The sequence below is a fragment of the Micromys minutus genome, assembly GCF_963924665.1.
Source record: "Micromys minutus genome assembly, chromosome: 1".
Classification (NCBI taxonomy): Eukaryota; Metazoa; Chordata; class Mammalia; order Rodentia; family Muridae; genus Micromys; species Micromys minutus.
In genome coordinates this window covers 220,851,867-220,864,845 of record NC_137969.1, presented here as the reverse complement: position 1 = coordinate 220,864,845, position 12,979 = coordinate 220,851,867, and the positions used below count along the sequence as shown (strand labels likewise).

The 12,979-nt window shown below is 41.1% G+C and overlaps 1 protein-coding gene across 1 annotated transcript in view; it reads right to left on the bottom strand.

Moving 5' to 3' along the window:
• The window catches only part of SYNE2 (spectrin repeat containing nuclear envelope protein 2), a 259,839-nt gene that overhangs the window by 197,361 nt on the left and 49,499 nt on the right, over nucleotides 1–12,979 (bottom strand). Inside the window, exons 11-16 of the mRNA XM_080930654.1 lie at nucleotides 10,876–11,013; nucleotides 6,381–6,545; nucleotides 5,398–5,510; nucleotides 3,929–4,091; nucleotides 2,073–2,151; nucleotides 1,653–1,840 (exon numbers count right to left, since the gene is read on the bottom strand). Coding sequence (XP_080786780.1) covers nucleotides 1,653–1,840; nucleotides 2,073–2,151; nucleotides 3,929–4,091; nucleotides 5,398–5,510; nucleotides 6,381–6,545; nucleotides 10,876–11,013 — 846 coding nt within the window. The remainder of the gene's footprint in view (nucleotides 1–1,652; nucleotides 1,841–2,072; nucleotides 2,152–3,928; nucleotides 4,092–5,397; nucleotides 5,511–6,380; nucleotides 6,546–10,875; nucleotides 11,014–12,979) is intronic.

Sequence of the window (12,979 nt, the reverse complement as noted above, 5' to 3'; positions counted from 1 at the left end):
GTTATAATTGTGTTTCTATTACCCATAATAAGTCTCTGCTAAGGCTTATTCTCAGCAAGACTGAGTGTGAAGGCCTTTGAAGAGAAACTGACTTCCCTTCTAGAGAACTTCCCAGCTTGTTTTCTCAGGTCGCTGCCCAGCAGGTGCCTGGCACTGTCCTCCTGGCCCTGAACTCTTCAGAAGTGCCTGGTCAACTTTTCTAAGTACCTGATAAACTGACAAAGGTCCCCAGACTCATTTGATCAGCAGCGGCCATACCACCATGGTAATAATTTCAAGAGAGGCAATACTCCCTTGATACTGGTTTCATCAAGTTTTAAGGCCAAGAATTACTTAAGTCATCTAGGCCAGATAAGTAATACTGGCACAGAGTCTACGTGACAAATGCTACCAAGTCTCCTTTAAAATTAAAATTCTCTTTCAAGATCTCTGGCAGCCCAGAGCATCTCAGCAGAGGCTTATAGTCACATTCAAGATGGCAACTTTCCCCAGGTTTATGTATATTTTAGTATCAGACCCTGAAAGACAGAAGAACTATTGGAAACCAATGATATGAACTTGTAGGACCAACACATGTGACAGGGGACATGGGGACTTTCTAAGTCTAAGGTGCTCTCTGCAAATTCCTATACTCTCTGCATTTCTTTTATACCAAGAACCCACTCTCCACAAAGTAATTCTCCTGCGTTTGGAAAATGTTCAGTGTGAAAGGCCAGCTCGATCCACTTTCAACAAAGAAAACAAATGACAGAAACACATGCTATTTCCTAGCTAGCATACAAAAATAATAGTTACACTGACATTCCTTCCACACACCTTATATTAAAATATGCATAAACTCAGAAAAGTTGCCATCTTGGACATACAATCCTGAACCTCTACCATGATGCTGGGGACCTTGTTAGAGCCTTTAACTATGGAGTGGTCTCAGCAGCATCTATATCCTATTAAGCTGCTGCTACTAAGTTGCTGAACTAGAAACTAGGTGGCTTAAATTGGGAACTGTTAAATAATTCTTGGCCTAGAGACTAAGTAAAACCATTACAGAGGTGGTATCGACCTCTATCGGCCAAATGAGTCTGGGACCCTCTGTGGGAGGGAAATTCAGGAAAGACTTAAGGGTAAAAGGTTTTAACTAAATGGAAATGCAATCTTTGAAACAGTGATTTAGGTAGGCATGGTAGTACATCTCTTCATCCTATCAGTAAGGAAGCTCCATGAAAACAGGAGAGCCTTGACTCCAAAGCCAGCCTAGACCACAAAGCCAAGGACCTGTCTCCAGGTTCTTGATGGAGTGATGTGTTTTCTAAAAGCTGTATTATTTATGTAAACATGTATTATTGTGTGTACACAATATGAAAAAAATACTCTCTGACAATTGCATTAGGAAGAAAACTAAGTTCTTCCCAAGATCTTGAAGAATTTTCTAGAAGATATGTTTGCTCCTTTATTGACACACAACCTTCAGAGTCAAATTGAGCTTCCAAACACATAGAAATACAAACGTAAGTCTAGCTGGGTATAGTAATGCTTGCCTTTAATTTCAGAACTCAGAAGGCAGAGGCAGGAGGATCCCTAACTTCACTAGTGTACGTAGTCAGTCGCCAAAAATAAAACGTAAAACTGGGACAGAGCCATTGACTTCAAAATACCTCTTTAATTTGTTCCTTCTTTGTCACCTCAAAAGAAGCCTTTAGTATGGAGAGGTCTTCTTCATAAGTTGCCCAACATGCCAGTACTCTTTGCAGCCTGGCTTTCGTGTTATGGATATGTTGTCTGCACAGTTGAACAGTTTTTTCCAGGATCAAATATTCCTCTTTAATACTCTCACATTCTCTGGCTACAACAGCGAAGCAAACAGAATCAGTCTTACAAAACAGTCTTTGTAAATAACATGAAGAAAACTATTTGCATTAACCAACAAACAGGCATGTCCCCTAACAATATTAAAAGCAAAAGAATGTTCCAAGGAAAACATCCCTGTAAACAGTTAAGATACAAGCCATCGAAGTAAAATGAATGTCATCTTGAAATGATAGCTGTCCCATTGAAAAGCAACTAGGATACTTTACCCAAGTTCTTATACATTTCTTCACATTTTTGAAAAGAAGTGTCAAGTTGAGCTAGGAACTTTTTCTCTCCAGTAAATGTCTGCGAAGGAGAGGAAAAAAATATTGACAGATTTTACTTTTGAAAATGTGCCAAGAAATCCAGATGTCAAGCAATGTTTGAGCACGGCAATGCCACCAGCTGCAGGAGCAGAAATGTGAGGAATGCTTCGTGAGAAGTGGCGAGGACTTAGGAGATGCAAGAGCACAGTGACAGGGCTGTCACTGCAGATTTAGCCTACCATGGTCATGTGACTTTCTACTGCTTCCTGTTACTGGGAAAAGGCAAGTTCATCACTCATAGCAAGTCCAAGTCTACTTCCCCTGTTTTAGTACCACTGTGTAACTGTATCGATTGTTTTTGTTTCACAGGCCTTATTCACACTAATTAATAAGTCTTCATTAGCTACATTAGGTTACCTTTTCAGAAGCTATCCCCACCTGCACAAGGCATCAGTGAAACTTCCATTAACTAGATCAGCTATGGAAAACCGTGGGGTAACCCAGAGCTGACTCTAAACTCCATTTATTATCCTAGGAGTTCTCAACCTGTGGGTTGCATCGGACCATCAGAAAACACAGATACTGACATTACGATTCATAACAGTAGCAAAATTACTATTATGAAGTAGCAACAAAAATAATTTTATGATTGGAGCATCTCTAAACATTAGGAACTGCATTAAAGTGTTACACCATTGGGGGCACTAAGAACCACTGATTATATTTCTATTTTGTGCTAGCTAACTACTGTGATTACTGAACTAGTGAAACATAAATCCAAAGCAGGGCATGATGTTACACTCCTGTACTCTAGCGCTTACAGGAGGATTGGAAGTTTAAGACCAGCCTCACTACATAAAACCCAGTCTCAAAATACGAATGAACAAACAAAAGCCCAGAAAAAAAAAAAACTCCAGAGAAATAGAAAAATTACATGTAGTATTGCTCTGCATATTTATATATAAATAAGACCTAGTCCAATTTAGAATTATGCCCCTAATTTGGAAGCGCATAGTATTTAAATGATCAATCATAAACAAATAATGTATGTCTCCATCATCCTTTTCCATTTTCCTCTGAAATTTATAATTTTGAGTGTTTCAAGTCTCCTCACCCTTCATTCCCGAAAGCAAAGGAAAAGAAGCAGGTTAAAAGCAGTGGGAAAAGGTGGTAAGGAAGGGGCCATGGGGCTTCCATTTGAACTTCTGCATGGACACTCCTATGCTTGTAACATGTTTTTCTTTGAGGCATTTAAACCATTTCCTACTCAAACTTTGGTGAAGGGCAGCAAGATGATGCCACTGTAAATAAGGCACTTGCCACCAAGCCTGAAGGACTAAGTTCAAACCCAGGGACCCATAGGACAGAAGGAGAGAACTGACTCCTACAGGCTGTCATCAGACCTCCAACCACATCGGTGGCATGCACCAATGAATCACAGTAATTGAAACTATATTTTTAAAATTTCAAAATAAAACTTGAGGCACTAAGATCAAAGTTTTCAAAGAAAAAAGGAATGGCTGAATGAAAGCGTAAATCAGAAAGGAAGAGACCATAAGCAAAAATGTATAACGGGGGAAAAATCACAGCAAAGCCTTTTGGGGGGGCTTAACCATCCTAACTCCATCTTGACCACTGCAACCCTCATCTTCTTACTCCTCCAGCTCCTCTTTAACCACCACTGGTGTTTTTCTCCAGGAAAACTGAAGCTAATGAGCCCTACCAGCAAACACCCAAGCCCCGACAGGGAGAATTCCTGAGCTAATCCAGAAGCAGGAAAGGAAAGCCAATGCCAGGCCCAGGCTGCGGCAGCTCACATGCCAGTCTTCCAGCAGGATTTCCACAGACTCCTTGCTCCCATAAGTGCCGTTCCAAACATCCAACTTGGCCTTCGCTTCATCTAGCAAGGCGAGAACTGAGTACTTAGAGTCATGAAACTCCAGAAGTGGGATGAAGTTTTTACCCAAAATGTTGTTGATTCTGGAAAACAGGCAGGTTTTAGAATTGACCAAGTGTCAGAAATCTGTCTGGCATTTAAAGAAATACTGTCATTTCTTTTCTCTATTCAAACACACAGAACACACAGAACTCAAATGTACGTTCAAGGGTGCCTCAGGCCTGTGCTCTGTGTGTGTGTGTGTGTGTGTGTGTGTTCTTCCTTCCCTCTTTTCTCTCCTTAAAATAATGTAAAACAAATACTCTGACAAGATATAAAGCAGCATTTCTAAAGTAAAAATGTAGCAAAACATTTTTGAAGAAATTATTCCCTTATTGAGAATACTCTAAGGAACAAAACATCTTAGAATTTATAAACTTCTGTATAATTTGATGCAGCTACAATTTTTTAATGCTTACATATGAAGAAAGTTTCACTATTAAGGCTAATGTTCTTTTATTATTGCTATAAGCTACTTACGAGAAAAGGAAAAACAAGACGGTGCAGACAACACTCAGTTAAATGACTTTTATACTAATAATGTATCTTTTAAATTTTTATGTTATTATTCATCAATGTGTATATAGGATGTGTCTGTCTGTCTGTCCATGTAAATGCAGGTGTCTAAATAGGTCAAAAGAGGGTTTTGTATCCCCTGGAGTTATAGATGGTTGTGAGCCACTCAGCATAGTTACTGGGGAGCCGAATGTGGGTCCCCAGCAAAAGCAGCAAGTGCTCTCACTGAGACGTCTCTCCAGCCTTTCTACTGATGACATTTTACAGGTTGTTTGTAAATTATTTTATTTATTTATGTCTATGCATGTCTTCATGACTGTGTGTGCACATGAGTGTGTGACTGTAGATGCTTATGCACACAGAGACCAGAAAAAAAAAAGCCTCAGATCCCTCTGAGCTGAAGTTTTCAGTATCTATGGGACCCCTGGGTAGTTACACACTGGAACCTAAACTCTGGTCCTCATGATTTGCACAGCCAGGGTGCATAACTGATGATGAATCTCTCTGTCCCTGTTTGTACTCTACAAATGTGCACTTATCTACCCCCTGCCTTGATCTGCTATCCTCGTGAGACACGGACAGGGTGACTGTGAGGAGCCCGCGTTTCCAAATGTGAAAAATGAGCACACTCAGAAACGCAAAGCCCCATCGTGGCGGTCTAGTGTTCGGTGACACAGAATGTGAGCATCTATGCAGCTATTACAAAACCATGCAGGTGTGGCTCTCAAGATACAGAAACAACTATGTCTGACATTGTCTCAAAGTCTCTGTGGTATGCAAGCAATGCCATTGCTAAACATGAGCGGGACACTGTCGCACAGGACTGTCACCAACCGTCTTGTCATCTCCTCCAGCTTAGCGGGAGGCACAACTGGCGGGCTCTTCTCGGCTCTGTTTTCAAAAGCCAAGAGGATATTCGAGTGATCGTCCAGGCTGCCCATCAGACTCTGAAAGAGATTTAGAAACATGAAAATCTAATTTATCTCTAAATCCTGCCATGAAAGGGAAGCCCATTATATCTGTGCTGCATGTTTTCAAAAAAAACATCAGAAAGCCTGATAGAGTCATCTATTGTAGCCTCTGCGGGCCTGGAACTCACCATGCCCCCAGACCGGCCTCAGACTTGTGGTAATGCTCCTGTCTCAGCCTTCAGAGTGCTATGCTCATAGGCACGAGCTGCCATGACTATTCCTCATCTCTTCCTTCTGACCTAAGACTTCCATACATATCATTGCCGAGTGAATGGCGTTAGGTGGGACATTTTCCCAAACGGCGACAGACAATGTCTTTGGCAAAGTCGTTAGAAAAATCCTTTGCTTTCCCAAGTCGCCCCATCCCTCTAGAGACGTAACTGCTCTAACTCTCACGAAGCAAATTTCCCCCCATGCATTTGCAGTGAGAATCCAATTATCCTCGTTTTCTTCCCCTTGGCATCTTTTGGTCGGATGTCACAGCTGCCTCAGAATCAACTGGACTCCACCCTTCCTGATTTCTGTCTTGAATGGCCCAACAGTTGTGAACATGAAAGCATCTCCATTTTATCAGGGGTTGTTTTTGCCACAGGGTCTCATGTGGCCCAGGTGACCTCAGATTTACTATTAAGCCAAGGATGACCCTGAACTCCAGATCTCCTGCCTCTACCTCCCAAGTGCTGGAATTATAGCTGGTGCCACCATGAGAGTGTCTGGACCCCAGGGGACGCATGCTACAGCATCCTCAGCCGCCACCACATTTGAGTCTCTTCTTCCTAGAATACAGTCTTCCTCAAGGACAGACTCCAAGAAAGGGTTAATCTTTCCGTGAGTTTCTTTTCCCACCTTGAATAAAGATATTTTCCCTTGGATCAGAGTCATGGCTTCAGAGTAATTCTGGGAGGTCGGCACCCCTTCTTCCACAAGCCCCTCTACATCCTTCAGCCACACTTCGGTCTCTTTGAGCGGTGAAGGCAAGGCGCCATCCAGCTGGGCTCTCCACTCAGCAATCTGAAGTAAGGCAGAGCAGTCAGCGTGCACCCAGCCCATTTCTTCACCCACACAAGCTTCACGTGCCTCAGAAAGCCAAGGCTGACTTAATAAGGGAATTTTATCAACGGGCAAACTTCCTAGTTCTAAATATTGTTTTACTACTTGCAGAGGAGGACGATACTTAGTTTAAAAGCTGTTGGAACGGACACAAGGCAGGGGTGGGGAAATGAGGTTGGGAGAATCTTGAATAAGTTGATGGAGGAAATTGGAACTATTTAAAGTTCTCCTCCAAACAAGGTCAGTCACAGAAAGAACTGTCTGAAACACCACATGCCCATGTAGTCTTTGACTGGTTTTAGTCAGGGTTACTAGAAATCCTCCTTAGGCCAACACTGCCACCACACTGGACACGTACACACATACAAACACTTATTCTATACTTCCTTTCTGAAAGGATTATTTTTTAATTTGGCTGAATACATATGAAAGGTCTGACCAGGTCAGAATCAGGTAATGTTGCTATTGTCTGCAGCAGGCTTACAAGAACTTACTAACTTACATGCATATATGAAAATGCCATAATGAAATCCATTACATGGTGTGTTAACTTTCAAATTAGTAAATAAGTAAAATATACTTATATCCAAAATTATGAAACCAAAATTGTATAGATGGCATTAGTTCGATTTGCCTGGTGAGTTTAAAATTAGTACGTCTCATTTCACTGCACCAAGAAAACTATCTGCAGAGCCCGTAAATAAAAAAATAGATTTCCAATATACTATTTCCAAATCATATTCTGAAAGAAAAAAATAATCATGCCAGGTCTCTGTTGCCTGGAACAGTCTGAACTATACAGACAACAGCTTCGATGCTTTTATTATTATTATTATTATTATTATTATTATTATTATTATTATTATTATTATTATTATTATTATTATGGTCCAGTTGTTACACAACAGTCATTTTACAACAGGTAGGTTCCCAGAATGCACTGGGCACTACTGTCTGGAGGTAAGATTGCTTATGCTGCACTAGTACCTCAGAAGAGATCTCAGAGAGTGGCTCCGGAAGCCATGCATACCTAACGCATCCAGTAAATGATTTTTTAAAAGGCATGGCAAAAATAGTCTGTCACTCCTGATTAGCAATCAGAGATCCACAAATGTCTGCTGTGCAGCACCTAGACGGAAAACAGTGAGCCATCGTCTCTCTGTAAATGTATTAACATGAGCGAATCTTTAAGGAACTCAAAAAATTCACTTAAAAATCATTTCACAGGGAGCCTCAGAGGTGGCATGCTTGCCCTTGCAAAGGACCCAATTTAGACTCCCAGTTCATTTATATAGGATGGCTTACTGCTGCCTGCAACTCAGGCTCCAGGCAATCTGATGTCTTCTGGCCTCTGTGAGAACTGCACTCCCATGCATAAACACACAGGCACAGACAGAGACACATATACACACAGAAAGATACACAGACACACATACACAGATACACAGAGACAGACAGGCACATACACACACACACAGATGCACAGAGACAACCACACACATACACATACACAGAGATGCACAGAGACAGACACACACATACATACACACAGAGAGATACACAAACAGGGACACATAAACATAAAAAATTCATTAAAAACATTAGCAGTGCTGAGGAGAGGAGGGTTCAGTGGGCAAGAGCACTTGGTCGTCAAGCATGGGCACCTAAACACAAAGCCCTGGCATTCCACAGAAGGGCATGGCTGCATGTGCCCATACCTCCAGCACTGGAGGAGAGCATAAAAAATCTCCAAAGCTCACTCTCTCACTAGCAAAGCAGCCAAAAGGGCGAGCTTCCAGCTCAGGGAGACACAAAGGCGGGAAAGCAGAGAGCAATAGAAAAGATAGCGTTACTCTTTGGCCTCCAGACAGACTCATGCATCTGCCCACTCATGTGCACATGCTACGAACACATACACTTTGCAACACACAACACATTCACAGATAGACATACAACCATTTTATTATTCATTTAAAATAGGTAAGTCATAAGATATGTAATTTAAATATTAATAAAATTAATTTAAAAAATAAAGGCAAAATAAACACATTTAGGGATCAAGGAAAATGAAGCCAATCTGTTACTGTGTTACATATGTTATCAGGTAAGAAGTCGTGGGGGCGGGGATTAGGAAATGCTCAACATCTATAAGAACTGGAAATTGCAAATGCCCCCCACCCCCTGTTTTTTTGTGACAGAGTCTTCTCATGGAACTTTGACTGGCCTGTAACTTGCTTTGTAGACCAGGCTGGCCTTGAACTAACTCACAGAAATTTACCTGCCTCGGCCAAGTTCTGGGATTAAAGTGTGGCCACCGTGTCCAGCTAGTAATGGTAACTATCTAGGTAACCATGAAAGACTGAAGATTTCTCTTGAATACTTAAAATGGGGGCTGAAGAGAAGAGTCAGTGGTTAAGGCACATTGCTCCTCCTGCAGTGGAGCACAGATCAGCTCCCAACATACATGCAGAGTCACTCACAACCTCCCATAACTCCAGCTCTCCTGACCTCCATGGGCACCTGCACACACATGCACATAGCTACCACACACACACACACACACACACACACACACACACAAAATTACAAATAAAAATAAACTTCAAAAAAATCCTTAAGACATAGTTGCTCAGAGCAATGTACATATACATATAAATATACATATTATATATGTCACATATATGTTTATATATAAAACAAGCACAGCATAACAAACAGGAGAGGTTAACTACTTGAATGGTAGGTTTTTTGCAGGGCAGGGGAGATTGAAGAAATGACTCAGCAGTTGAGACTGTGTGCTGCTCTTGCAGAGGACCCAAGTTTGGTTCCCAGCATCCACTCTGTGTGCCTGACCAAGTTCAGTTTCCAGACATCCCAATGCCTTTGCCTCTGCAAACGCCCACACTCATGTGCACATCTGAACTGTGCACATAATTCAAACTAGAATACATATTTTTCTTTTAATTTAAAAATAGACTTTTTATATAATACAATGTGACTATAATCTCCTCTCCCCTCTGTATCCACACACTGTCTCTTGTTAGAAAACAAACAGGCATTTAAAAAATAATAATAATAAAGCAAAGTTTTTTTAAAAAAGAGCTTTTGAAAAACAAATGTTACATTTTTAAAAAGTTGCATAAGAAATTGTACAGCTTAAAATTTAAACTACAAACAGTTTATAATGTAAATTATAACCCCTAGAGCAATCACTAAACATGTAATAAACAAAAAAGGCCAAAACTGACAGACATATTGAAACAGAATTTTTTAATAAAATGAAGATTCAAAAATAGAGGAAGCACATAAATCAAAGAGGAAAATGATAAGTGAATTACATGATAAGAAGAATATTAATAACATATTAAACACTTGCATTAAAAGGTCAGAATTGTCGGAATAAATAAGAAACACCCATGTGTGTCTTTAGTAGATAAACTATAAAGACTCAGATGGGTTGAAATAAATGAGGAGAGAATGTCTAATTCAAACAGCATCAGAACACCAGGGTCAGAACACGACATGCATATCAGATGAAGCAGCAGCAAAGCAAAATAGCCTCAGCAAGCATTAGGAGTCTATTTAGTGAGGTATTTCAGAAAGTGTGCGTGCGTCAGAAAGATAAAACTCTCATGAATCGATTACACACTTAATGTTTTTAAATGCACAAAGCAGAACTTGACAGAATTGAAGAGAGGTTTCCATAGATGTTAAACTTCCCTTTTAGCAGCTATAGAACGAGAGAAAAGCCAGTCAAGACACAGAGAGGCTGGACATAAGTATTAGCCACCTTGCCTTAACTGGTATTAATCACACAAAATTGCTGAAGAATACAAGCTTCTCCAAAGGTGTAGGCTGGACCATAAACCAAATTTTAATAATCTCAAGAGAATGAAAACCATAAATGTATACAACACTCACAAACACAATCATCCTACATGTGTTTCCAGATTGTCCACATAACTTGTCAAATGTATTGATCCTGGCAAATGATGGGAGGGAAGATGGTACAGCTCACCCAAAACATCAATCACCTCCAGTAGGAAATACTACGTTATCCACTCTGGTAAACCAAGAATTGATGGCCAGCATAGCTTTGGATAATCTTGTATTTAAGCAGAATGCCATTACCTTCTCCTATGTAAATAACATTATGGGGAGGGGACAAAGCATGTCCCTACGCTCTGAGAAAACATCTCTCCTGTCTCCTAGAGAATTCCTGATGAAAGGCTAAAGACATTACCTAACAAAGCTGCCCCCAGAGGAGTTCTAAGAGGTTCAACACAGTCACCTGGTGCATGAGGCTGGTCCAGCCTTGTCTCAACCGTAACTCATCTTCATTTGGCTCTTTCACCCTCCCGTTCATTGACAAGACATCCACGAAGGATTCCTTTTCTTCGTTCAGTGACTCCATGAAGGACAACAGACTCTGCAAGCAGAAGAGCATTTCATGATAGCCTTGGAGCACTTCATTCTGTGTATAGGATGCAATCTGCTAATTAGAGGTCTATAGATAAAGGTTATGCTAAAGTCTGGCTTAGGCAAGGGTTAAAACCTTCGAATCCCATGTCCCTTCACTGACCTGATAAAGTGAGTGACAGCAAAATCACCCACAGTGTCAGTTACAGGGTTTCTCCTGCAAGAGAATGTCAAAGCCATGTCTCTAGACATCAGATCACTCATGATGCCACGTGTGAAAATCTGCCCCACTCAGAGCAGACAAGGCAGCTACCACCTGTCTCACGCTGTCACTCAAATTGGTACGGAACTCGATATGTACCCAAAGCTGGCCTCAGACTTTCAGCAATCCTCCTGTCTCAGCTTCCCAGGTGCATGGCACACACATCTGAGCCACAGGATGATTTTCAAAGTGGCTTCTGACTAACAGAGATATTTAACTCTTCCCAATGCATCCTGTCTAACTAAGACTCTTCTGCCTGCACTCAGAATTTCTGAACAAAGTTTTTCTTGGTTTGCACGTGTATGCAGTATTAGTGTTTTAGAGTTACAGTTCTACGTGAACACATTACATGGTCATTAATAATGTCTGTACTTAGTGGAAGCTGGGCATGTTGGTAGGGACCTTGATAGTCCCAGATATGTGAGAGGCTGGGGGAAAAAATTATTTGAACTCAAGAATTCAAGGGCAGGGTGAAAAAAATTAGTATTACTTAGCCTTGAAAATAAATAAATAAATAAATAAATAAATAAATAAATAAATAAATACCAAATAATTTACTTTATCTCTGATCATTAATGATTTCATAAAACTTTTTATGGAAGAAACATGAGCCTAAGATACATTTCTAAACCAAAGACCTACTGGAGACGAGGCACGTCCACTGAACAGTGAGCATCTCTTCGGTCCCAAGCATGCGCCTTGGGGAAGAAGCACATAGTTCCTTCCTACAGATGCTATAGACCCTGTGCTGTTCTGACCAAAGGAAGAAGAGAATTTTTGTTCCCTTCCTCCCCTTCAGACTGTGAGCCAGGCAGGATGGCATAGTCCACAAGTCACATGATCCATTCAGTGTTGGATTTGGAAAGGCTGATTCATCCAGCTCCCTCAGGGCAACGGAGGCCCAGACAGCGCTAAGGGCTGTGCAAGCATCTGACAATGTCATCCTTATTCAGACGGAAAGCTGGTGGGAAGCACAAAATCACAGACAATGGGTTCTAAGAAACCTTCCTTTGCTCCCTCAAGGACTGTACAGTTAATAACTAACATGTCCTGGAAAGCCAACAAAATGTGAAAAAAAAAAAAAAAAAAATAGAGAGCCTTAAAGCCACACTCTACTTTTGAGACGCTGTATACATCCAGAGAGGCCATTTAGTCTCTCCAAACCTCAGCGTCTTTATGTGTGAAACTCAATGAACACCACCAAGTTCAGGGAGATGAGTTAGCCTGTAGGAGACTTGTCAGCAAGGGTGTTCCGTTGCATATGGTCAGTGTTCAGGGACGGTATCACTACTGTACGCAGGACTCCTGGATGAAGCCCTGTACTATAATCCTGAGAAGTGCAATTGATAAGCTTTTCCCCCTTTCCTTCCGTATTCATGATGAGGGAATGGTCTCCTCAAAAATGGGGACTGGAGAACATTACAGGGGGCAAGATGATAAATAGGCCTTGTGGACCATTTGGTGTCCTTCCTAACAGCTTAGGTCCAGGTACAACATAAAACTAAATGTGGAGGAGTCCAGGGCCAGGGGCTATAGTTTGGCATCCCTTGCTGTGGAGCCCTGTAGCTCAAACTATTCTGTGGACCAGCAGTATCGAGAACCATATTAACAATATGGTTCTAACTCTAACCCTGTATTTAACGAAAGCATCCAAAAAGGCTTCAGAGGCACTGTCCTAGAATTCAGTACCAAGTCGGGGGTTGTTTAATATTAA